The sequence below is a fragment of the Strigops habroptila genome, chromosome 5, assembly GCF_004027225.2.
Source record: "Strigops habroptila isolate Jane chromosome 5, bStrHab1.2.pri, whole genome shotgun sequence".
NCBI lineage: Eukaryota > Metazoa > Chordata > Aves > Psittaciformes > Psittacidae > Strigops > Strigops habroptila.
In genome coordinates this window covers 79,068,054-79,095,182 of record NC_044281.2, presented here as the reverse complement: position 1 = coordinate 79,095,182, position 27,129 = coordinate 79,068,054, and the positions used below count along the sequence as shown (strand labels likewise).

Sequence of the window (27,129 nt, the reverse complement as noted above, 5' to 3'; positions counted from 1 at the left end):
ACCTAAAGCTGCACCTGAACAGAAGATTTTCTGAAAGCATTCATAAACCATGAGCTAGGAACAAGTATATCTGGAACAGCTTCAGCTGGTAATGACTAATTACTCTTGAGTAACACATCAGGTGCAGTGTGCAAGATTAAATATAGTAGTCACCAGCCCAATCTATCTTCCACATTGTTTTGTAATTCTGCTCATGTAAGGGATGATGATCATCTCTCAGGTGATGGGATGTAACAGGATGGATGCCCTCTCAAGTCAAGGCTTATTTGTCTGAAATAGTCTATTTTGAAACAGTTTCTTCAAGCCCACCCTTGCTTATTCTGCCCAGAAGAGGCATGTCTTGTCAGGCCAGGTTGGACACAGGGGCTTGGAGCAACCTGCTCTAGTGGAAGGTGTCCCTGCCCATGGGGTTGGAACTGGATGAGCTTTAAGGTTGCTTCCGCCCCAAACCATTCCATGATTCTACGATGGGTTAATTTTAAGTAATTAGTAAATAGAGCATGTACATACAAATGAGGAAAACAGAATAATCCCACTGTCACGTGCAGAGCTGCAATGAACCTGGCAAAACTGCTCCCAGGCAGTGGGATTCCAATTCCCATTACCAATTCCCCCCCAGGATGCTTTGAGATATATCATCATTCTCAACCACTGGCTTTAACAGTTTATAATCCCCTCTTCGTACAAAATTCCTCCCAAGACCTCTCCAGGGAGGACAGGGAAGAGCACCCAGGAGCAGAGCTGCCCTCTGCCCTTCCTCAGCCTGAACCCACACGTTCAGGATGAGATTCCTGAAGCAAAGCCAACTTCACTCCTATGTTCTCAATACTCTAAAACTAAATGTCCTCTGAATATAGGGGGGCAGAGCAGCCCACCAAGCTCTCACTTCCTCACTGGAGCTGTAATTCCCCCTGTCTGGCCAAGTTTCCCTGCAAGAGTCCTGGCAGCTCTGTGAGCAGCGATGAGCAGCGATGCTTGTCCAGGCCAGCTTGTGGCATACGCATACAAAACTGTACTCCAGCCCCCAGAGACTTCACAGATTTACTATCGGTGAAGGGCAATAATCACTAAAGGAGGAGCAATTATTCCCAAATCATTTAGGATTTAAAAAATCATTGGCAAGAAGATAGAGGTCAAAAGGTGTGCTGCCGAGGGAAATGAAAAAAACTCTACCTGTCAAACCTGGGTTTAACTTCCCCTCCGACTGCAATATGGTAAGAGGAGAGAGAAAGATATAAAACTGAAAGGTCACATAGCCACTGAAAGCAAGAATTAAAAGATCCCAGCTTGTGTTCACATTTTATACAGGAATCACAGCATTAAGCTGTTCAGTTATTCCGTGGAAGTTACTTCTTTTAGATCAGCTAAAACTTGACTAAAACAAAGGGCAAAAATGCAGTGAGACATTCTCCCTGGTTTAAGGCAAATCTTCAAAGAATTAGGATGAGAGTCATTTATACCTTCCTAACCCCTATGGCTGGTGAGAGGTGGTGTGTGTGGTTGTACACATGTAGTAAAGAAAGCACACGTGTGCCAAAGCTGAGCGAAGCCACTGCTCTTGAAGACTCCCCATCAAACTCAATCCCGATTGACAGCGCTAATGGAGGAGATGAACATGACCTCCAAGAATTTGGGGGTGGGAAGGCACAATATAATCCCCACGGGACAAACATCTGTGGCACAGAGATCACCACCAGACATCAATCTTACTGGTGTGGTCTGGGCCACAGACCCAGAGCTCAGTGGAGGTGGGGACTAACTCCTCTCACCCACACAAGAAGCCAACACTAATAAACCCTTAGAGATGCTTTTAAGGTGGTGAACGGGAACCTTGGGTATTTTTTGTCTGCAAACAAGAGTTTTAGTATTCACTAAATCACAGAAAAATGACTGATCAGAAAAGGAATCATGCAGTAAGAAAATGAGTGAGGCAGAAAGATAAAGATATCCTGTATTCCCCAGCCAGGCTCAGGTATGGTACTTGGGATGCTGAAGGCTACAGAGGATGCAGAGAGATGCACAGAAAGAAGTGGGCTAACTTCAACAGACTATTTAACATGGCGAATGCTTCTAGAGTCAAACATATTTACACCTAAACAGATTTTTGCTAAAGACTTAACAACCTTAAGCTAAATGTGCCAGGGACATAAGGAAATAAATCTTACACACAAAATCTTGATGAATGTATTAAACTCCTTTAAACAAGAAATACAACGCATTTACTTTTCTCCCTATTCCTGGTCCAACTGGTAATCTCCTACGCTTCAGGATCCTGTATTACTGTTAATTATGTTTCTACCTTGGAACTACATCAAACATGCAAAGGCTTGATGCCTGTGATGGGAGAAAGCATACAACAAGGCAGCTAAAACACAGTAATACATTAACCCTCCGGGGCAGGTTTCCACAGGCTGCAGGACCAGCCTGGTTTCAATATGCTTTCAGCAGGACTCCAAGCTTGAAACTTCCCTTGGCCACTTCCCATTTGTTTTAGGGATGGAAAACCTTCCCCTGTGGTGGCCAGGGAGCAAGGAGGAGATGCTGGTGCTCCTCTCGGGGTGACCTCCCTCTGCTCTCACGCCCCACTAATTCCCATGCGAGACTTGCAGGTGGCAGGAATGGGAATTGCTTAACTACCTGTAGTTTATGCACTCCAGCATGACCTGCCGTAACTCCCATTAAACCAGGACCATTTGCTACAGAGAGAACTTTTTATGATTATATAAAACTACCAGAACCTTAACATTATTTAGTTTTTATTATAAAGCTGTAAAAATCATTCACTGTTACAGCTGCCTTAAAACATATGAATTAGGCATTTCAGTAACCTTTAAGACGTGTTATTCTTTGTCATATTACCGAAGCATAAGATAGGTCTGGTTACCTCTAAGAGGTTTAAATTTCCAATCTATTAAAGTAATACTGTCAATCTGTTATTTCTAGGCCATTGAGGAAAGGTTAAAATGAAAATTGGACTTTGGGGACTTCCTCCTATTCTAAGTGCAGGTCGAAAACATCTCAGCAGCAGAAGGCAAAGTCAGGGTCTTGGAAAGAAGCAGTTATCAAGGGAAATGACTGGTGATAACTTTATTGATTAAAGCAGCTTCAGAAATGTAAGATTTGCCACTGTCTGGAATGGCTGTGGTGAGGCAGCTTTATTAAAAAGGTATTCTTCATTAAAAGGCTGTGGAAGAAAACTGTAATGTTTTCAAAAGCACAGCCCATCTCAAATGGTTTAATGATGGGATGGATTAAATGCATTCCACGAGTGGGATAAATTATTGGCAAACATTTTCCGAAAGCAAAGGCAAGTAAAACCAGTCCTTGTCGTGTCATTGCAAATGCAGAGGAGCAGAGAGCTCATTCAGGAGACAGATTAAAACCTAATGCAGTGCATTACTAAGGAACTTATTGAACTGAATATACTGAATTTCTATTATTCTGTATGACAAACTAAAACAACCTGCAAATCCTTCTCAAAGAACATTAAAGTTACAAGATCAAGAACTCAAAGTTAAGAAAAGATATTGGAATTAAGGTAGTTTGCTGTAATTTGTTCCTCCTACACATGTGCATCCTGATCTAGGTTTTAATTCCTATGTTTTGCCTAGGCAAAGCATGGAGTGACTGGTGCCATTATGCAGTGGTGTCTGCTGTGCTCCTTTTGGTTAGGCACACACTCCTTTCATCTCCAACCTCTCTGAATATAAAAAATCACACCTACAGACTAGACATATTATTACAACAAAGTGATGGCATTTAACACTAGAAACTATATGGGGAAAGAAAAATCTCTGTCAAAACACAAAGTTAGTCACTAGTAGCGCTGGCAAAGAGAAGAGAATGAATCAATAACCTCTGCTGGGGACTATTACTGCTTTCGTGTGCCCAAATCCTCCTGCAGTCGATGCCCCATCCCTGGCAGTGTTCAAGGCCAGGTTGGACAGAGCCTTGGGTGACATGGTCTAATGTGAGCCATCCCTGCCTGTGGCAGGGGGTTGGAACTGGATGAGCTTAAGGTCCTTTCCAACCCAAACCATTCTGTGATTCTATGATGGCAACAACTCACTGAAGCTCACCCTATGGGACTATTTTTGCCAGTTTTGATGCATGAAATCAAATCTGTTTCCTGGGCAAAGTTTTTGAGACAGGAGTTACGGTGTCCTGTCACATCCCTATAATGATACCCTCCCTTGGTGCCAGGGGCTGACAGTCTCGGCGTGCCTGGAGCTGGGGAAAACAGTGTCTGAGGACAACAGCACCATCCTGCCTATGGAAAAGGGCAAGGAATGCCACTACACTGGGTCACAAGGATAGAAAACTCAAAAATAACATAGAATCCCAGACTGGTTTGTTTTGGAATGGGTCTTAAAGATTATCTGGTTCTAATCCCCCACCCTGCCATGGGCAGGGACACCTTCCACTAGAGCAGGTTGCTCCAAGCCCCTGTGTCCAACCTGGCCTTGAACACTGCCAGGGATGGGGCAGCCACAGCTTCCTTCCTACTCCTGCATACTGCTCATGTGTGATACAAGCAGGAAGGAAACACAAACCCTCATGCATCTGATTTACACAAACAGTATCCAAGGGCTGAGCTCCGTGGGCTTTTTTTTCCTTTGTTCTTTTCTCCAGCTACTTCTTCTTCAAGTGCCACTCTGTCTGAAACGGATTTCTTGGTTTGTTGGTTGGATGAATGGATTGAATAGTTGCCGTGGCTGTACCTGGGATATTATGTTCAGGCTGAGCTCTCTTGTTACTGGGAAGATATTGACAAACTGAAGGGATCACTGCAGGGGGACGGGGTGCACAGGGCCCGAATCCCAGGGGAAGCTTTGAGAGCTAAACACATGGTTTTAGTAAAAGACAACTACTATAATGGTAACAAGTCCGGAGATAATCAGAGGGAGAAGATATCCAGGATGCCAAGCAGTTATTCTGGTTGTTACCTGGAGTAAAACTAGAAATGAGGAAATGCAGTTTAAAAGGGAAGTATCCTGATGGATCTCAGAAAGAGCTGCCTGCCCACAAGACCTACCTCACTGTGAACACTGTCCCTAAGGTACTGACAGGAGCCCAATTGTCTGGCTCACTGCAAACTGGACAAAACATTAATAAACATGGAGCAGGGAACACTCTTGCACAGAGAAGGAGATGGATTATATGGCCTACTAGGTCTTTTCCATCTCCCCACTCTATAATAAAGTAAAACCCAAGCACATACTGAATTACAGGGCCATAATTTCATCTCCAGGCTCTAGGGACCTACAAGCCACCCAAACTTCACTCCTGTTGTTTATAATGTCACCAAAACCCCCTGATGGAATTATTATGTTGTAATTCATTGCTGCCTGGGAGTCATCTCATACTCATCCTGATGTCCTGTGTGACATAACAACAAATCAACAAAGAGGATCCTGGGCACAGCTACAAAGACGGGGGGAAAATGAGCTGTACTAAGCAAGCAGGGAGCATCACACACTGGATGAATCCATCAACATGGGAGGATTTTGGGTCAGTCAGTGCTTCCCACTCACCTAAATTAGAAAGTATTTTACTTCTGCCTTTCTCTTTTAGGTAGTCAGTGTGACACCAAAGGAAATAAATAACATTTTGGGTACAATTCCATCATGCTGCAGCCTCCAGTTGCCAAGTGGAATGTCAGGCATTGAGGCACCTCTCATCATCATCTTCCATAATTCCTTGGGAAAACTAACTTTGATTCTTCTGTATTGTTTTCTTTAGTCTCCAAATAAAGGCATTTCACAACAGAAGTGCATGGTCTTTTGAACTATACGGTTTGGGAGGAAGGTGAGTCAGAAAGTGCAACACGAGCACAAATAGGAGAAGCCACGGTAGAGAAGGGAGGGATACAAGACTCTAAACTGGGTAGAGGGATGGAGGGCACAAGTCAGAGCAAAGAGACAGACACGTTATTTCCCAAGAAAAGGGAAATAACAGGCAGACAAAAAGAACCCTCAAAACGAGCAGAGAAACTAATGTCATTCCTTTCAGGAGGGTGGGAAGCATGAACAGGCCAGAAGAAATCCAACAGGTCCCCACCTGACAGCATCTACCCTCTTGGCTGCCAGTTCTCTTTCATCTACTTCATATTATTTAACACAATGGACAAACATGTTTGGGGGGTTTTCCCTCTGAAGCATTTTTGCAACCACTTCTCTTTTCCTTCTATTTTTTGGAGTAATTCATAGAAGATCCTGTATACTAATATTTCTGTGTACCACGTGTAATACACTGGGTTTGGAAACGAATATCTGCGTATCTTCCCCACAGTTCACCATGTCCTTCTGGCCACATTCCCTTCAACCTCTTTGGTAACTTTCTGTGAAGGTCAGCAAACCAGAGAAAAAGCATCAGTGGGCATAACTGTATGGCACGGCCAGTGGTCGGAGCACCAGAAACTCACCTGCTGTGGTGAAACTCCCATTTCTGCTAAGGCTGACTCAAAAAATGGTTTTGCTGGTTTCCCCACTACCTCAGCTTCAACATCACAAGCGTACTGGAGAAAGAGAGGAGAAAAAGACACACACAAAGTGCTGATCAGAAAAGCAATTTTCAACTCCATAACTCCAGTCAATTGTATAAAAAGTCTGTGATTATTGATTTTGCCCTTAAATAATACAATGGGTGAAGGTGAGTATCAGAGAACTAGGATAACACAAGTGTGCTCTGGCAGGACAGAAAGTCCTCTTGAATCATTTCAAGTTACAAACTTTTTACATTCTCCCTCATGAGAGCAGGATTTCAGACTCAGTGCCAGTAGCTCTCATGTTTTAAGAGCATCACTCTTAAAGAAACAGCAAATATCCTTCATATGAAATGATCAAAAGTGCTGGAGGGCCTCAAAACACGTAGAGGGTTTTTTCAACCACCCAACATATTTTTAATGATTCAAGTGACCAGCCAGATTTGAAGTTATTTTCCTGCAAAGAAGTATCAGTATTGTGCTGAAATAGGTGTTTCTAGCTTGTTCCTAGACAACTAGAAGCCTGAACTTATCTGGGAGGTAAAAACTCTCTCCAAAACTCTCGGAGATACAAAGCATATGTTCTATCCACCATCCTTTGTGCTTGTCCGGTACCTTACTTTGCTTTATTCTCTGCATTCACTATGTATTGTTTTACATCTCTCTGCAAGACTATAAAAGGGAAAGTAATGATTCTCTCCTCTCAGATTGGCTTAGCTATTGGGTTAAAGTTCTGCACAGACTTAATCAGGCTTAAAACCAGGTTTGCACTTAAGTATCTTGCTGAATAAGGGCCTTCTGCTCTCAACTGTTAAGGGCAAAGCCTGTGTTAATGCTACACCAAACATAAAATGGACCTTCAGTGTATCTTCCAGACTATATTCCATGTTTTTCTTCCCTGACTCCTTCCTTCAAGGGCCTGGCTTCCAATAAAGGTACCACATGATAAAAGTTCACATTTTAAAGTAAAATGTAAAAAACCTGAGCAAAGCCAGAGAATAAATGAATCCATCTTTAGAACCCACCCGTCTTTAGAATGCAGAAAATGAGTTTCAATCTGTGGAACCTTTCCTCCACCAAGGTGAGTAATTACAGAAGATGACCCATATTTATCCCAGTTACTCTTTTAACAAGGTGTGCAAGTAAGCATAATGCAAGCTATAAAATACCTCTAATGCCTTCATATATGCTCCAACATCAAGTTTCAGACCATCGGTTTCTTTATAGTAGCGTCTGGAAATGAAAGTGATAAAGTTCCAATGAAATGAAAAGGCTGGCAATTAAAATACAAAACCCCACATTTTATTATTTCTGTGCCTATATAGATGTCCATATGGCTGCAACAAAAAGTCAAGTAATCAGAAACTCTACAGCTTTAATTTAACACCAGGAATAAAGCAAAGGACAGGCTCAGTAATGTGCAATGCTTGGGAAAAAGATTTCAGATCAGATTCCCATCTGGCACCTGGGACACAACTCAACTAGTTCAAAGGGATTTGAACTAGCTTATATCAAGGATTTGAACTACTTTATATCAAAGATTTCAAGTACCTTATATGAAGGCTGAACTTGGCCTGTATTTTATTGCACAGGGTACTAGCTGCTCCCAAAGGACAACAGTTATATTGCCCTTCCTTTAATCAGTTACAGAGACCCCTTGGCAGATAAAAGGTGATGGCTGGCACTGACCAGCAGCTGCAACACCTTTTTCGGTATATTTGGAATGGGACCCCAAATTTAGATTGGATATTAGGAAGGAATTCTTCCCTGTGAGGGTGCTGAGGCGCTGGCACAGGGTGCCCAGAGAAGCTGTGGCTGCCCCATCCCTGGCAGTGTTCAAGGCCAGGTTGGACACAGGGGCTTGGAGCAACCTGCTCTAGTGGAAGGTGTCCCTGCCCATGGCAGGGGTTGGAACTGGATGATCTTTAAGGTCCCTTCCAACACAAACCACTCTGGGATTCATTCATTCATTCATTCTGAACAGTTGACCATCATTGCTTGTCACCAGCCTCCCACATGAGTAAAACCAGGGACTAAGAAAGCCCTACAAGCTAATTTTGTTCCTTATCAAAATATTCCTATTGCCACAGAACTCATAAAATTAGTATCTTTACAGTGTTTTTCTGGAATAGCAATTGACATTCAGGCAGATCTTCCAAGCTTTCCTGATCAAAGACAGGTTTCGATATGACACGCAAAAAGGTAGGATGAGCAGTCAGTTAAGATTTTATGCCTTATCCTTCTGCCATTTTCGATTATTGCTTTCAAATGGCCACTTGACCTTTGCTAGAACAGCCATTAACCTTCTATAGTCCAGCGTAAACAGCTTAATTTTCTGACAGTGGCATGACAGAAGAAATTACAAAGCCAATTCCCACTCTCAGCCCAAAACAGATGCTAAATGTAAATCACTCCATTTTCAGGAGGAGGGCATTCTGCTTCAGTGGCTCTGACACTTTTGTTTTCTATGGAATGAACTCAAACTTGAACCAAAATGAATGGACTTGCCCAAGGAAGGCACCTTGTTAAGGTCCACCCAATTACACTGATTGTGCCCCTTAAAAACGAAGCTGGTTTGTGGCTGGGTTTTATACATGGCCTTTTGCATCAATGAGGCTTTTCTAGTTAGGTAAACTGCTCATCCAACTTCTAATCTTCCTTCTTCGAGCCAGAGAACTTACCTAACCAGGGCAACTCACGCAGAACTCACGTTCACATTAGCTAAATGATCAATATTTCAATAAAATTATCAATATTTAAACAAAATTACCAATATTCAAATAAAATAAATGCTCATGGCGAAAACTGAGCTCAGAATATCCACGAATGTGTGTTTTGAGATGAAAAATAACATTTCAAACAAGTAACAGCAGACTTCTTTTAGAGCTGTCTACATCCACAAACGGCCAAATAAATACTGTTACATGCACAGGGTACAAAGGCATTTTTGCACTGAACGCACTGCAAATCTTAAACAAAGATTTGTTTAATAACACAAAGCTTGGTTATTTTACATACATTAACCATTCTGCCGTTGGCTCAACATCTTCTCCTCATGCTCCTAACTGAGAAACGGCAAGGATTTTTTGTCCATGTTGTAGGATCAGAACATGAACACCAAGTAAGGCAACACTCCTTCCCTCTGCTAAGTTCTACTCAGCTGGATCAATAACCCACAAGCCAAGAAGGGGTTTCATGCTCATTGCAGTCTATTGAACCACAGAAAACAAGTTGTCACTACAGCTTCCTCAGACTAAACATGTACAGTGGTTTTAAGCCCATACATTGCACAACAGGTAAGAATAAGTCCTTGAAGGCCTCTGGGATTTGTCATTAGCCAGTGCTGGCATTAATAACCTCCTGTTTAAAATCTCACAAAACTGAGCTGGTTTTAGGAGAACATTCAAATTTCCTGACTGGATTTTCCCTGCATGTGGAAGCAGGACATCAAAATGTACCTTTAATAGTCAGAGAATAACTAAATATGTCTTTTGATACTCAAACTCTCAAAGCAGTTGATCTGTCTCTTCAAAAGCACGGTTGTGTTTGCAGGTCTTTGCCATACACACCAGCCCAGCCTCTTCTCAGCATATCCTTGGGCTCTCCCAAGGTCTTCTTGGCCACCACACTTTACTCACAGCCAGAGGAACATCCACCCCCATCTCCAACGTAGTTTGGGTGGAGTTTGTGCATTGCAGCTACTTTCATAAATTGGTAAGGTTTCTGTATTAGCAAATAAAAACTTTCCTGTCTTCTTATTCCTCACACATGCAATGAAAGTGCTCCCTTACGGATGATATTTTCATACATATGAATCAACCTGCAGAGGTGCCAAGAGCAACTTTCAGAGATGGCATCTTTAAGTACCACCCAAATAGCAAGGAGTCATTTAGGTCACACAGGCCATTAGCCTGTGTATTTTAAGATGCTCTCAGATTTGCTCTTAAAGCAAGAAAAGTCCTTTTCCTGGTGGCTTACAAACTACAGCTATTTAAATGTTGGACCAGATGATCCTTGAGGTCCCTTCCAACCTGGTATCTATGACTCTACTTAAACCCCCCACCGCCACCTGCAAACACGTGGATTGTTTCATCAAGGTCTAGCTCACTCTTGAATGCTGACTTTGAAGGGTCAGAGGCTGGCATTTGCTGTGCTTATACACCAGAGCACGTCCAGGTTCTCTAAAAGCTGCTGTAATTCCTCCTTAGAAGAACAGCTATATCCCTCACCCTCAAGCAGTGGATGAAACACATTCACACAGCTGCTTACTCTGCACTGTCTACAGAAAGAAGACCACTGAGAGCTGATATTCAAGAGATGCCCACCCAGTGCTGTAGCAGCACAGACCCTGCTGATGAGTGTTCTCAACATCAGCTGGAGGATCTGGCATGGCAAGTTCAGTGACTTCCAGTGCCCAAGCAGCATCAGCACAGGGCTGAGCTGCGGGCCATGGGGAGCATCCATACCACCTTCTAGAGACCTATTCCAATGTGATCAGCTCAGTTTTCCCTTACACTCCCAGAAAGACCACAAGTAAGTGACTTGGGACAGGTTAAGTGATTGAATTACCTATTGAGGACTGTTTAGTGACAGATACCTGAGCAGATCAGCCTCCCAGTCCAGACACATAGGTGAACTGCTTAAAAGTTGGTACTGTGAATGCCCACACCATTATCTGGCCTCCATTAACTACAGAGACACTGGGGGAACTAAAAACTGTAGAGACTTGAGGAAGAAACAGTGCTTCACTCACCCTTTTCCAAGGGAGATCAAAACAGGCTTCTCCATCCCAATGAGAACTCGGAAAGCTTCGTTAAGGTTTGCATAGGTGAAGTTCTCTGCTGCATCTCCGATAACCACACAGTTTGGGTGTGCTTTATCAAGCTCAGCAAATTCAGGAACAAGATCTAAAGGAAGCAAAAGAATAAACCACAAATCCCGATTTCACATCCCATTGGAATGACAGTTTCCTCCCAGATTTGTGTTCCACTTCGTCCATGACACAATGCTTTAAACAGATAGGTAAACCCAAGTCTTAATCAAGTGTTCTTCAGACCCCTCTATTCCTGACTGGATCCTGCTATTCATCTGTCCTACAACAAGGAGCAAAATAAACCACTTCCTACTCTTGCTTTAGCTCCCACCACCCATGTCTCAGCAGACCCAAGGTCTGGGTAGCCCAATGAAAATGTGTACCAGTGAGGGCAGGATCCACCTCCTTTCTCCATACCCACATTCTATAGCAGAAAACACTTTAAACTTAAACCCTCTGTCATGGTAACAAAGACCTCACCTATCTCACAGTCACTATGGTTAAGCAGCAGACTCCTCTGAGTACTTGCTGCCCCTCAGCACAACTCTTGTCTTCACCCTACCACTGCCACAATGGAGATCCTGCACAGACCAGACCACTAAGGTACATTCCACAGTCCCATGACTATGGAAAAAGCTTTTCCCTGTAGGAAAACAGCATCTAGGAGCTCTTCCCCACACGAGCTATGGGAACTCACTGCTCTATCACAAACACCCACATCTCTCTGAGCTGTCCCCCTCCATGTCCCAGCATCTGCTGCAGAGTTGTCCCACCATTGTGCACGAGCAAGTGTGGCCTCAGGCCACGCTCCTTCAAGATGCGGCAGGCTGCTGGTGCTGGGGCAGTGACTTCAGCCACGGAGATGTCAAAGCCCAGGCCCTGGAGCTTCTTCACAAACTTCTCCCGGGTCGCCTGGGTTTCATTAGTGCAGAACCGCAGCTTCAGGCCAGATGCTTTGATCCTGTTGAGTAAAAGGAGCAGAGAAGGGTTAACTACACACAGAGGATCAGTTCTGCTGCCCCACACCTAACTTGGGTAATTACAATGAACATGCAGCGATGATATTCCAGAACAGGAGCAGGATCTCTTACTGTGACCAAGACACACCTAAAATGTTCAGGGAAGAACTTCTGCCTCAGAGCTCATCTCAATCTCCCCTCTGGCAGGTTAAAGCCATTCCCCCTTGTCCTGACACTACATGCCCTTGCCCAAAGCCCTTCTCCAAATGATGGACATATCAACATTGGGGTGGCTTCAGTTACAGTTATCATTTAATCTCTCATAAAACACCACTGATGTTACTCGGTGGGTAATCCTGAAAAACACGGTACTTCCAAGTGATTCATTAATAAATGTTTGCTGGTAAATGGCTTCTCAAGGGAAAAAAACATGGCCCCAAGTGCCCAGAGTGAGGACGTGGTTCAGTGGATCGGTACTCTGCAATCTCACTCAAGTCCTGCCACTGAGCAGATTTGTTTCCTGACCTAAACTGAGGTGATCTACTGGGGATGTCACAAAAAGGCCTCTTCTCCAAGGATGAGTTGTCAGCTGTTTGGAGAACCAACGTATTTCTAAGCGGCCATGGAAAATCTGAAGCATTGAAAATGTATTACAACTCTTAATATATATATAATTTCCAAAGGGACTGTCACTCAGCTTCTCAAATATATTAAAATGCCTGAATTTGGTCAGTTTTACTGTGAATTTGTACGTAGTTATCTTTCAGGATCTGAGCTCACGCAGACTCAGGTACCTTGGTAAGTTTGGGGCTTGGCTTATCAATTCTTATTAAAATATTATTAGTTTTCTTTGTGTTAGGATGAAAAAGGACTTTTCTATTAGGAAAGCTCCTGCATGGCTTCTCAAGACAACAAAACACGCTGGGCTCCTTTTCCAGGGAAGACGATCCCCGTTGGTTAATCAAACACCAAAACCACCATGAGGTAACGCATCCGATGATGAACTCTCCATCAAAGGATCCTTAGAAATCCAGTCCTGACCCAGAAAGCCCCTCCTGCTTGTTAGAACCACGTGCCAGTGTCTTCTTCAATAACACTGGTGATTCATTTCTTTCTTATTATTTGTCTTTCCTAATCAGAGGTATGCGAATTATCAATTACACTTAGTGGTTAATTGCCCTTCATAAAGATAGCTTTTCTCTTTTAAATTAGGCAGTTAATATATTGTAACTAATAGCATCCACTTGTACATTATAAATATATCTTCATTGATTGGAGCGGTGAATGTGAGATTCACTCACAAGTTAATGAAGCAATTGAGTGAAGAAGTGCAGGGGGTACCCAGGGAATAATTATTGTTAATGAATTATGATGTGACCTTCTCAGAACAATGAGCAATCGGTGTGACAGTGGGATGACGGTATTCCACATCTGTTATTCCAAACACAGTTTCAGCTGGAGTTAAAAAGCAAAGCAGGGGAATCTGGATACATAACAAACTTTATAATAGAGCACGCCATGGTTAGAAAAATCTTATTCTAAATACAAAGCCTTTCTGCACACTCTTAGGAGAAAACCCCTATGATTCACAACTGCCTGGAAGCAGACATTTGTTGAATAAGGATCTATTCTTTCCCTTCCTAAAGATCAATGGAATGAATCCAGGAAAAGCACCAACCACTGACTTGCCCAAACACCCTCACAGGTCAGCTTGGTGAAAGCAAAGACTCGGTTTTCCTATACTACAGATTTAACTCCCTTCTCAGTATTTAGATGAAAACCAGAGTTAGACTTCGGAAAGCAGAAGCAGTCTGGACACATCCTGGACTGTTTCACACCTCGGTGGCCACCTGCAATTGCTTCCTCAGCAAATGAGCTCAGTAAGTGCTTAGGATCAGGAGAGGTCTACAAAGAGTTAGGCCAAGCTGGCCAGAAAACAGGACTCCTCTGATGGAACATGAAAATATCCAAAATATTCTGGAACACTAAACAAAAGAAAAGATTCATCAAGAATCAAGGAATCCCAGCCTGGTTTGTGTTGGAAAGGACCTTAAGATCAACCAGTTCCAATCGCTGCCACAGGCAGGGACACCTTCCACTAGAGCAGGTTGCTCCAAGCCCCTGTGTCCAACCTGGCCTTGAACACTGCCAGGGATGGGGCAGCCACAGCTTCTCTGGGCACCCTGTGCCAGCACCTCAGCACCCTCACAGGGAAGAGCTTCTTCCTTATATCTATCCTGAACTTCTCCTCTTTTAGTTTAAACTCATTACCCCTTGTCCTATCACTACACTCCCTGATGAAGAGTCCCTCTCCAGCATCGTTGTAGCCCCCTTCACATACAGAATTCCAGAGAAGATTTATTTCTACCAAAAAGAAAATACCTTTGCATTGAAAACCCACCCTTTCCTTCAAAGTTGTATCTCTAACCTCTGCCAGGTCTCTGCCAAATCCTTGTACAGTCACACTCACACGTGCATGATTATGCAACCCCCAAAACAAACCCATCCCTCAATGCTCAGCATGGGGACCATGAGTAGAGCCTGCAGGGCAGCACACATCAGCAACCCACTATTAAGTGGGAGCTTAAATATTAGGGAGAGCTTTCAACAGCTCTACAGAGGAGAAAAACTGGTTCCTCCTGTGTTTACAGCAAAACTCTCCCCAGTTTGCATGGTCAGGTTTTGCACCAGCAGGTCAAGGGAGGGGATTCTCCCCCTCTGCTGCGCTCTGGGGAGAACCCCCCTGCAGTCCTGATCCAGCTCTGGGGCAACAGCACAAGAGGGACGTGGAGCTGCTGGAGCGAGGCCAGAGGAGGCCCCGGAGCTGCTGCGAGGGCTGGAGCAGCTCTGCTCTGGAGCCAGGCTGAGAGAGCTGGGCTGGGGCAGCCTGGAGAAGAGAAGGCTCCTGAAGGGGACACCTTAGAGCAGCTCCAGTGCCTAAAGGGGCTCCAGGAAACCGAGAGAGGGGCTTTGGACAAGGGCCTGTAGGGACAGGCCAAGGGGAATGGCTTTAACCTGCCAGAGGGGAGATTGAGATGAGCTCTGAGGCAGAAGTTCTTCCCTGTGAGGGTGCTGAGGCACTGGCACAGGGTGCCCAGAGAAGCTGTGGCTGCCCCATCCCTGGCAGTGTTCAAGGCCAGGTTGGACACAGGGGCTTGGAATAACCTGCTCTAGTGGAAGGTGTCCCTGCCCGTGGCAGGGGTTGGAACTGGATGAGCTTTAAGGTCCCTTCCAACACAAACCAGGCCGGGATTCTGCGAAAAACTAGAACATGGCTTGAAGGTCTCTGTCTGACAGAGTCGAGATGCTTTGTACAGAGAGTTTATAGTGCATGGGGGGCACTGCTCATAAGCTGGCCAGCTTAACAGGAAACCTTGAGCTACTGAGCTAACCCAAGGTTCATACTTCAAGAAGCACATGCAGAGCTACTGCAATTTCTACTGTTGGTGAGTGTGGGGCTTTTAGGAGAAGAATAAAGGACAAAATCTGTAGTATGATGCCCTGTAAGATAAAGAGCAGGGGATTAGATACCAGCAAGTACAGAAGAATGAGGCAACAGCAGATGAAATACACAACACACAGTTTATCAAGATCTCCAGGGTATTACAGGTTTATCAGCACCTGTATTAAAGAAGCACAGGCACACCCAGAAAACCTAGTCAATCAGGGCTTCCACACATCACAGCCTGATAAATATCCCACTCAACCTCCAAAAGCACCAGCAATCAATCCTGATTAGAGAGCAAGCCGAGCACATGGACAGGCAGCACCATGATCTATGCTGCAGGGACTCTGTGTGGTCCAGGTGATGTGGACATCTTGAGGACATCTCTTGCTCCACATCAACAGGTTCACCATCAGACAAACCAGCTCTCTTTCCAACATGACTGCTCATACCACTCCTAGTGCCAGGTTGGAGGGGGCTTGGAGCAACCTGCTCTAGTGGAAGGTGTCCCTGCCCGTGGCATGGGGTTGGAACTGGAGGAGCTTTAAGGTCCCTTCCAACCCAAACCAGTCTGGGATTCTATGATCCTATGAACAAGTCACTAAAGAAACTTCCAAACCCCAAATTCTAAGCAGACAGATGAGCACCAATCTAACCAACAGGTGGGTAAGAAGACTTTTTCTTAGCCTTCCCACAGGAGGGGTTTAAGCCCACTGCAGACCAAAACAATCACTCTGTGGCCCAAACAATCCCTAAATCTAGAATTTTCAAGGATGCTGGAGAGGGACTCTTCATCAGGGACTGTTGCGATAGGACAAGGGGTGATGGGTTCAAACTGAAACAGGAGAAGTTCAGGTTAGATGTAAGGAGGTTCTTCCCTGTGAGGGCGCTGAGGTACTGGCACAGGGTGCCCAGAGAAGCTGTGGCTGCCCCATCCCTGGCAGTGTTCAAGGCCAGGTTGGACACAGGGGCTTGGAGCAACCTGCTCTAGTGGAAGGTGTCCCTGCCCGTGGCAGGGGCTTGGAACTGGATGAGCTTTAAGGTCCCTTCCAACACAAACCAGGCTGGGATTCTGTGATGCTATGAACTGGGGCACCCACCCAGCTCAGGGCATGCCGTGAGCACAGGTATGGAGACAGAGATGAGTTTTATCACTCCAGCCCCAAGCTGCCCCTCATGCTACACCAGCTCTTTGAACTGACCTTTACCTCGTTGCGCTGGCGCAGGACACGACGCTGAGTGACAATGTCCCACAATGCAATTACCATGCGTCAGATGAGCCGGTCCCTTACAAATCACCTCGAACTTTACACATCTGCTGCCTGTCAGCATCTGCCAGGTTCACTCACCCGAAAATAATGAAAAAACTCTCATCATTGTTCCATAACAGGTAAAGTGGTAAGACAATTATTAGACATCCTGGCTGACCTTGTGCAGACTTCACCAACTGCCCTTGCCAACCTTTACGGGCAGCCTCTGGGCACATAAAACACAAAACCTCTTCTTTTAGATGATGTAAAGGTTAAGACATCAATAGGAAAGGAAATGGCTCTGGAATCTAGGATGGAAGGCATCACTCCTTGTGAAATTCACATTGTCCTGCACATAGAAGCAACTAAGGACATGGTATAAGGGTAAGCTTCAGAATTCCCATCTTTGGTTGCTGTCTTTTACAGGAAAGGTTTTTGCTAACATGGGAGCAGAGGGAGAATGCTGATAGACCTGTGCAGATGGGCAGAAAGCAAAACCTTTCCATTCCTCTGATTCCTGCCATCCACACAGTAGGTCCAAACCACTTAAATCTTGCTGGAGCATCTCTGAAGCTGCTTTTGTGCCCTGATCTGGTGTCTCCATTCGTTAATGTCCTGATGTCCAAGTACAGCCGACCTCATTATATCTCCTGTTCTCTGGTGGTCCACTCCAGCTTTCTGCTCCACATAGCAAGGCTGGCCTCAGAAATCCTTACATATAGCACTTTTTGCCCCCACTCCCCCTTACATTCCTGTGTCTGAAACTCATCTCTACATCTCCTATCTCACAGGCACAATTTCCTCCCCAGACCCATATGGCTTACCTCTTTCTAGATACAGAAGTGCATAATTTGGAGGGAATCCAAAGAAGGGATTCCAAAAGGCATTAAAAAATAGGAGGGCAGTACCTTTGAACACGAACGAAGGCAGATTAATAGATACAAATGAAGGAGCCACAAGGAAAGAGGCCAATGTTATTTAAGGGTGGGCAAGAGTGAAATAAGAAATGGTACTGTTATAAAACTAAAGACTCTGGAAACATCACTTTGAGACGTTGCTTGACAGCAAAAACTGAAAAATCACTAAATTGTAGTTCACAGGAAACTTTATTGAGGTATTTCAATCATTCGGAATTTTGCAGAGGTAGAAATTAATACTGGAAGTTGTACATCAAATCTAACACAGAGCTTGTTGTCCTGAATTCTCTACACGGGCTGCCTCTCTCTGACCACCAAATACTGGATACCAGCATTCTGGATACCAGAAATACTGAACAAATCATCTGGTACCATAAATCACATTCCACCTGCCTGAATAGAAGGGTAGACAACAGATTTGTAGACAATATGCCACAAGGGTGAAATCTAGAATTACTTCTCTAATAAATACAACACATGCTTTTGAAGTGAATCTGCAGAAAGGAAGCACAAAGAGGAATATAAGGAATATAGTCCATTATATTCAGTAACAAGACACATTTCATTGCTGCAGGTTATTAAGTTAAAATATAGCTTAAAATATTACCCCTATCAGTGCCAGACTTCACCCAGGCTGCAGGAACTGAATCAGGGCTTCCCATCTCATCTTGCAGTGCCTGGCTGGCTGTTCCATCACAGCAACACACAACCGAGTGGACTCAAAACATATGGGTGTATTTTGTAACCCAAGTAAACTCAGGGGGATGTTAAATACTTGGTAACTCCCCACTTTGGAGGTGTCAAGAAAAACAAAATGTGAACTTTGGGGATTCAGTTAGGATGAACAGGTCTGGAATATGCTTGTCTGCATTAAGCAAAAGATTTTTATAGGCAATATAATGAATCACATTGCAATAGCTTCCATTCTGTGCTAAAAGCAGTTGGGTTATTTTGCCTCTGTAGTTTTTTCATTCCATTAAAACTTCAGTCAAAACCAAGTTACCTTTGTCACAGTCGAATTCTTACATTGTATACAAACAGCATCTATTTGTAAGTGATGAATTCTGCTTCTCAGAAAATAAACTGCCAAAAGGTTTCATTTCACCTCTATTATAGAAAAAGAATTCACTCTTGTGTGCTCTGCTTATCTACTTCAGGAAGTGCCACATATTTCATTGCAATAGCACAAAGACCAAGCTGCATCCCAACAAACTTAGTGTGATTTTGATCTGGAAGCATCACTTGCCAAGACAGCACGGAATCTGAATGGTGATGCTGCTGCAGATATGCAAAGAATCAGGCTCAATTCTAAGATCCCAGGCTGAGCTCAGCAAACATGAAAGATGTGGGGAAAAAAATTACTCCTGCAGTGGTAGATGGAGACAAGTGTCAAGTAATAAAGCACAGAACGAGGCAGAGTGCTGCTCATCCACTTCAGGGATTAATCAGTATTTACACAAGGTAGTGGACAAACAAGCACTTAGGTAGGCAGGTAGTAGGTATCACTGTAGTATCTTCTATTATCCTTTACTGGTCAATATTTGTACAGCACATAATTGTGTAGCTCAAGACCCTAATGATGATTAAATTCCAAAAGCATAAGCACTTACTCATACAATTTGTGTAGACAGCACTTGGAGTCCTCACAACTTCAGGGACAGAGATCTTTTTAAAGAACTAATGACCACTGCTGATTAGGAAAGCAAACATGGGTTAGGAAGGGCCACTGAAAACTGAGGCCATAGTTAATGTTACAGATTGGAATGAAGCTGTGATAACTGCAGCCACTGAGGATCAACTCCTGGATCTCCTTCTGGCTCTGTGCTTCACCTTTCTGTCTCTGCTGCTTCAGAAAGGGCAGGTGACACTACCCTTCTTTGGGATCCATGGCTAGAAAGGGCAAAGAGTTAAGTGCAAAGACAAACAAATGGATATTTGCACAAGAGTTTGTATGGTTTATTTGAAAGCCTCTTTCTAGGAGGAACAACTCCTTTGCTACCGCATGTCCTGAAGGCACAGCGAGCCTTGAAACTTTGAACATCTGCACACACCGTGCTAAGCCACGCTCCATTTATCTTCTGTGACAACAAAGATTCCCTACTCCTTGTCACACGCACACTTCCAGAGGGCTCTTTGTAACCTCCCAACTGTCCCAGGCGAACCCCTGCATGCTGAATTGCTTTACAGTTCCAGTTCCGCTTGTCCTCCTCCCAACCCACCCCTTGTTACACTCTCCAGGTATTTTACTTCAACAGGACTGTCCAGCTGCTCCCCAGCCTCCCTGCTCCCCAGATTTCCGTTGCTCTTTTAAAGGACCCTGTAGTAAGTTGTGCTAACAGATGCACTATCCTGGCCAAACAACAGGATGTTGTAAATGTCCAACTCCTGCGTGCTTTTCATATGGATATGCTAATGGGAACGCTATCAGCACACAGCTGTAAATGCAAATAACAGAGCAGAGCCTGACATCTTTTATGGCTGTTTAACCACCTTCTGTCTTGTAAGAGACCAGCTCCCTGCTATTTGTAAGCTAAAAAGTGAATAGCTCACCTCGTGTCAATGCTGTGTAAATCAGTTAAGACAATAACAGCACATGCAGAGGCACTATTAAAGCTGACTCCAGCAGAAGCCTTTAAGTCACCGATGGGCTTTCTGATCTTGTCCATGGGCTTTCCAATCTGCTCCATGGTGCCTGCCAGTTAACTGCACACACTCAGAGGTGGGTTTTATTTAACTCTGTGTTTTATTTAACTTCATTAAAACATACGCTACAGTAAATTAAACAAGCAAGAAATATCATGGGTTTAGAAGTTTTAAAGAGCCACCTTATCTTATAAAGCTGCTCTTGGATTTTCCAGTCACCCAGCACTCCAATATCCCCACCTAAAGTTAATATGAGCAGTCCCTGGTGGATTTAATGGCATTCCTGGCATCTTGGTTCTGGGTTAAACCAGGGGTGCCAGGGCCCTTAGGCACATGGGTGCCTGTCTGCCATAGTCTGGATGAGTTACAAAGGATCTGATTCACTTTATCATTACTTGAGCACAGACGGTCAGCTCTGTACAACAAACACTCTGTGATTCATCCTTTCAGCCTCTGATTCACCAATTCCCATCAGTGCAGACTGAACCCTAAGATACTTCACACTTAAATTTCTGGGTGATGCAGATATGTGAGCAATAAATAAAGCCTTCCCAGTTGTATCAGTGTGTTTCATCACAAGTTGTACCAACTTCAACAGTGACTCCTGATGCTTTCCCCAAGAGGGTCTCTACAGCACTGGGGAATGTGTAACTGATCTCATCTTGCTTAGGATGTTTCAGTGTCCATCAGCTCCTTTGGTCCCTTTTCTGCTCCATCTGACTATCCTGCTGCCTAAAACCCAAGAAACAAGAGAGAACCAGCCCCCTGCAGGCATCATAAATATAAAACTGGCCAAATTCTGCCGGTAGAGATCACATTGCTACTCTCTCAAATACTAACTCCTGTAACTGCGGAATCTGGCTGAAAACGAGGCAAATAATGCAGCAAGTATAGTTTAAAGAAGTGGAAATGGCTTCACTGCAAATCAAAGTGTTTATTTATGGTCTTTATTGGTGTGTATTACATGTTCTTACACTGAGTTAATTGCTGAAATGGTGTGGGAGATGATGTAGCAAGAACACGCTGAAGAGAACAGGTCAGCTGTCATATTATCAGAGTCCATAGCTGCAATATGAATTACCAAAACAGTATTTAAGACTCCTATACATGTGCACTAAAGACGTGATCTTTTGTTAAGAGACATATCAATGTGAGTTAGTTCTAAAGTTCCCAGCTATTTGCAATTATGACTTTGTAATTGATATGAATCATTAAAAGAAGAGATGCTTTTAGCTTGAATCCATCTGCCTGAAACCATCAAGCTGTGCTATGACATAGGCACAACTCTTAATGACCAACAGGCAATAGGAAAATGAGTCAATAAAGATCTTAAATGGTGTGAGCTGGAACTATACCCAACCTAAGGGCAGATAAATACATCTCCTTGACTATACCCAAGCAAAATGATTATAATGAACCACTTAGATGAATGCCACATTCCCAGGATTTCGAGAGAAAGCCAAGAATATCTTACATTTAGCCCAAAGCCAAAGTTTTACCATTGTTCCATCACCGTATTTCTAATACTGCTGTAAGATAAGTTGCAGTTAATGTTGCCTCCACACAGGAGGTTTCAGCAAATGCAGAGACAAAAGTTATCTAATACCAGCCTGCAATGAAAAATAAAGTTTAAAAACCTTATAGAAAAAAACAATGTCACAAGTGGTTCAGATATTGTTGAATATGTCTTGGGTTTTAAAGGAATGATCTATCTCCAGCAGTAATTAGGTAGTTGTTACTTATGTTGGGGCTGGCCATGCCCTCAGGTCCCAACTATGATCTGGGCCATCCCATGCTATACTCGGCATATGCCATGTCCCAGCAGAAAGTGCCTGTTGGCAAGAAATGAGAGGAGGGCGGGAAGATGTGCTCCTCTGGAAGATGGAGAGCAGGAGAGGACTCTCCCTCACTGACAAACCAGCTGGCACAGGCAGTGCCTGCCCCTTTGCAGTCAGCAAACAGGCTGAAAAGGGGCAAAGCAACTGATGGCATCTAGCTGGACACGTGTAAAGCGTTCAACACTGTCCTGCACGACAGAGGACTCGCGTCCCTCTTGTGCTGCTGCCCCAGAGCTGGATCAGGACTGCAGGGGGGGTCTCCCCAGAGCGCAGCAGAGGGGGACAATCCCCTCCCTGACCTGCTGCTCACGCTCTGGGGGTGCAGCCCAGCACATGGGGGGTTCTGGGCTCAAGCGCACACTGAAGCCAGGTCATGGGGAGCTTCTCCTCACCCAACACCCCCTACATTAACGTACATTAATGCACATTGTCTGTACATTTGATCTTCTCCCATTCTCCCTTTTCCATTGCAGCTCCACCAACACTAAGGCACATATTTAACTAAACTCATATGATTAATTTTACTGATTTCAATATTTCTTGCTGCGTATTTCCCTGCTTAATAAAGCACTCGCCACAAGTGTGTCCGTGCTGGGTGGCCCCAGAAGACAAAAGCCACAGAGATGCTCACCAAGAAGGCTATCAGTAACTCATTTAGATGCACACATTTCAAATGGGGTACACACAGCAGCACTCACTACATGAAACAGATCTGGATGTTCTGCAGAGGGTTAGTTAAACACCATGGAGAGCCAAAGGCTCTTCCAGAAACCCGTGATCTCCTCCAGCAGAGCAGACCCACGAATCAATATCTGTCTTTGAACAAAGATGGCCCCGTGGCCATTGCTCTCCTCTGGCCTCATCCTGCTCCTCCGGTCAAGCTGATACAGACACACTGGCATTTCAACCTAGTTAAATAGAGTTAGTTAAGTTCACTGAGTGAAACCACTGTCTGTCTAGAAGTGGTTACTTCACTTCTGTTAACTGGATTGTATTACCCAGCTAAAAACTAAAGAGTTTGCTACCTGTGGGCACTGGTGAGTAACTTACCACGACAATACTCTGCTTTCGAGTCACTTACAATCATTAACTGCAGCGCTGAAGTTCTCCATGTCTGCTGGGTTGTCAGTTCTCTGCAGGAAGTCCCAGCTAATTTCATAGAATCCCAGCCTGGTTTGTGTTGGAGCGGACCTTAAAGCTCATCCAGCTCCAACCCCCTGCCACGGGCAGGGACACCTTCCACTAGAGCAGGTTGCTCCAAGCCCCTGTATCCAACCTGGAGCAAAGTTAACTGATTTAGGGCAGCACCATGCCAGTGCGGGCAGTACGTTAAACGTGATGACCAGGGGAACATGCCATCCTGTGTACCACCAGCTCCTGCTACATGTGTGGTGATGACAGTGAACAGAAACTCAATCAGGGTATGATCTGTCAGCGCTGCTCCAGGCTCCTTTCCCCATCAGCCCAGCGACAGCAGACCCCCTACACCTTAAATAAGCCTCAAAAACACCCAAGTGAAGCACCACGTTCCCCTTTGCTGTGCTGTCCCGCTCACCTTCACACAGCTAAACCGCAGGGCTGCGCAGCCGGGGGGTTAACCCTGATCCTGCCGCCTCTGGGTGCAGCCCCACAGGCCAGGGCCAGGCCCGCAGTGGCTGTTGTGGGGCGCCCGGTCCGCACCGCCATGTCCCCACACACCGCCCGGGCAGCTCCGCACGCCGCCGGCCCCGCTTCGCCCTGCTCCAGGGAAGGGGGTCGGTGCCGGGCCGGGCCCCGCCTGTCACCCACCTGCGCACGGCCTCGGCCGAGCCGGCGATGGGCGTCCCGCCGCCGTCCCCGCCGCTGTCGTACAGGACCCCGCTGATGTCCAGCAGCACGCCCCGCACCGACCGCGACCAGGCCGCCATCGCCCGCCCGCCGGGACGAGCCGAACCCAGCAGAGCCAAACCCAGTCGGCCGAGCAGAGCCGAATCGAGGCACCGAGCCGAGGCCGAACGGAACCGAGGAGCCGAGCCGCGGGCACTGCTGGGAAATGTAGTCCGAGGAGGGTGGTGCCTAGAGCGCGGTTAAACTGCGCACCCTGCGCAACTGCCTCCGGTTATCAATTAATGGGCTAATTTTATTAAAGCACCTCAGGAGGGTGGCTGCATGGACCCGGCGAGGCAGCGAGTGCGGGGGGGATGTCTTCTGCTTTGCAACAAACTCCCTCAGGCATCAGACTGGTTTGGGTCGAAGGGAGCTTAAAGCTCATCCAGTCCCAGCCCCCTGCCACGGGCAGGGACACCTTCCACTAGAGCAGGTTGCTCCAAGCCCCTGTGTCCAACCTGGCCTTGAACACTGCCAGGGATGGGGCAGCCACAGCTTCTCTGGGAAAAGTCTGTGCCAGCGCCTCAGCACTCTCACAGGGAAGACATCATGTCCGGAGGAAGGACATTGCCTGGGTCAGAGGCTGTGGAAAGCAACAAGGATGTCTTCCTCAAAATCCACCCTGCTTTTGTCACTCCTGGAGGTGCTCCAGACCCTCGGTGACAGCTTCACATAAGCGGGTCTGGGGGGGCTGCAGCAGGGCAGGATTTGGGGAGCAAGGCATCAACCACATGGCGGCAGAAGCCTGAGGACACCGGTGTCAGCTCAGCCAGAAAGCTGACAGGGCTGTGCCCTGCCTCGATGGCATCTTCTCATCCCTGCCCGGCACTGCATACAGACAGACAACAGAGGAAAAAACACTGTCTTGCCATATAAAGACTTGCAGAGTCACAGATAAGATGTTATCAATTGTGATACAGCTTTACAGATAATATTGTTTTCCCCCTCGATAAAGTCCAAATGCTTTCTTATTGCTAATATTATCAATAGCATGCCACGATTCCCAGAATATATAAGGATCTGTGGTGGAATTATAGTCCACGTTAAGAAAATCCAAGCACAACAGATTTGCATCACTGCTTCTGGAATAGCCTCTGGCTCCTCCATAAAGATAATATCTAAACTGTGAAATTCATTAAATAGACCCAGAAATGGAGCAGGTTATTTAAAACAACATTCCTAATGGTGCAATATCTCAGCTGTCTCCACCGATAGCGAACATTGTCTTGGATGGTGTTATCAGCCCAGGACACCCGCTATGAATATTGATCCGCAGCTTGTTACAGCCATCACTTGCCGTCAGGACAGGTCAGGGTTGAAACCCACCTAGCATCAAAGCAATTTAAAGACAGCACTCGGGTGGAATTTTAATGCTGGAGCTGGGAAACGGATCAACTTCAAACAGACTGCTAAAACTGATCCATGAGGGTGAGGGATTCCATGTGTGCCGTTGCACACACGTGTTTGTGTGCTGGGGTGTGTGCACGTGTTAAACCGGTGATGTTTGGATGTGTCTCAGATGAGTCCAGTGCGACAATTTACCTTCTTGGCTCCTGCAGACACAACTCAACTAGAAATATTTGTAGTCTGATCCCAGGGCTGGAGCAGCTCTGCTCTGGAGCCAGGCTGAGAGAGCTGGGCTGGGGCAGCCTGGAGAAGAGAAGGCTCCTGAAGGGGAGACCTTAGAGCAGCTCCAGTGCCTAAAGGGGCTCCAGGAAACCTGGAGAGGGGCTTTGGGCAAGGGCCTGTAGGGACAGGACAAGGGGAATGGCTTTAACCTGCCAAAGGGGAGACTGAGATGAGCTCTGAGGCAGAAGCTCTTCCCTGTGAGGGTGCTGAGGCGCTGGCACAGGGTGCCCAGAGAAGCTGTGGCTGCCCCATCCCTGGCAGTGTTCAAGGCCAGGTTGGACACAGGGGCTTGGAGCAACCTGCTCTAGTGGAAGGTGTCCCTGCCTGTGGCAGGGGGTTGGAACTGGATGAGCTTTAAGGTTCCTTCCAACCCAAACCAGGCTGGGATCCTATGAATTACTTGTAATTACATCACCCTGAACATCTTCATCTCATCCTCTGTTTTTCCTGTTATCTTAAGGCCTGTGCCTTTGCAACAACAAACAGAAAGCCCAGCTCTGCTGAGACACCCATAATAGGAAGAGGGTTGTGCTCTGCACCTCTTCCTAGGGAGGGATAAAAGCAGAAGCAGCAGATTCCCACTGAGGGCTGCCTTCTCCAGCTGCAGAGTGCCTCTTCCTTCATCCACACCACAGCCGGACTCACAGCACCAACAAACAGAGATACTAAGGAGAAGGAAAGGCTTCCTCCTGAGCAGATACAGATGTGCAGAAATACAACACCAGCAAGTTTATAATAAGCACAGCTGGCTACCAGCGGCCATGGACTGGCCCAGGGCAGAGGCTTGCCGTGCTGTTGCTCACCCTGTCCCATTACAGGCTGAACAGACAATGAAGTGTCTCCACTCAGAGCAAGGAGGGTCTGTCAGGAGGCTGATCCATGGGGCAAGTGCTTGTCCAGCACCGCATGCCTCAGGTTCTCTGCCTACTCACTGGGTGAGCTTTGGTTCAGGCCAGCCCTTGGCCCAGGGTCTGAACCAGACCAGCCCTGAGCTGCCCCAAAATGAAGAGTTGCTCATTTCTCCCTGTAGTTTCATAGAATCCCAGACTGGTTTGTGTTGGAAGAGACCTCAAAGCTCATCCAGTTCCAACCCCTGCCACGGGCAGGGACACCTTCCACTAGAGCAGGTTGCTCCAAGCCCCTGTGTCCAACCTGGCCTTGAACACTGCCAGGGATGGGGCAGCCACAGCTTCTCTGGGAAAAGTCTGTGCCAGCACCTCAGCACCCTCACAGGGAAGATCCTTTCCCTAATATTTAATCTAAATATACCCTCTGCCAGTTAAAA

At 45.7% G+C, this 27,129-nt stretch overlaps 1 protein-coding gene across 4 annotated transcripts in view; it reads right to left on the bottom strand.

Moving 5' to 3' along the window:
- Window positions 1-24,364, bottom strand: part of LHPP (phospholysine phosphohistidine inorganic pyrophosphate phosphatase) — a 79,636-nt gene extending 55,272 nt beyond the window's left edge. For all 4 annotated transcript variants that reach the window (XM_030485744.1, XM_030485746.1, XM_030485747.1 and 1 more), the window contains exons 1-5: window positions 24,138-24,364; window positions 12,071-12,258; window positions 11,238-11,391; window positions 7,654-7,717; window positions 6,425-6,517 (exon numbers count right to left, since the gene is read on the bottom strand). In XM_030485744.1, the coding sequence (XP_030341604.1) occupies window positions 6,425-6,517; window positions 7,654-7,717; window positions 11,238-11,391; window positions 12,071-12,258; window positions 24,138-24,256 (618 nt within the window). In that variant the 5' untranslated portion in view covers window positions 24,257-24,364. The remainder of the gene's footprint in view (window positions 1-6,424; window positions 6,518-7,653; window positions 7,718-11,237; window positions 11,392-12,070; window positions 12,259-24,137) is intronic.
- Between the last annotated feature and the right edge of the window lie 2,765 nt (window positions 24,365-27,129).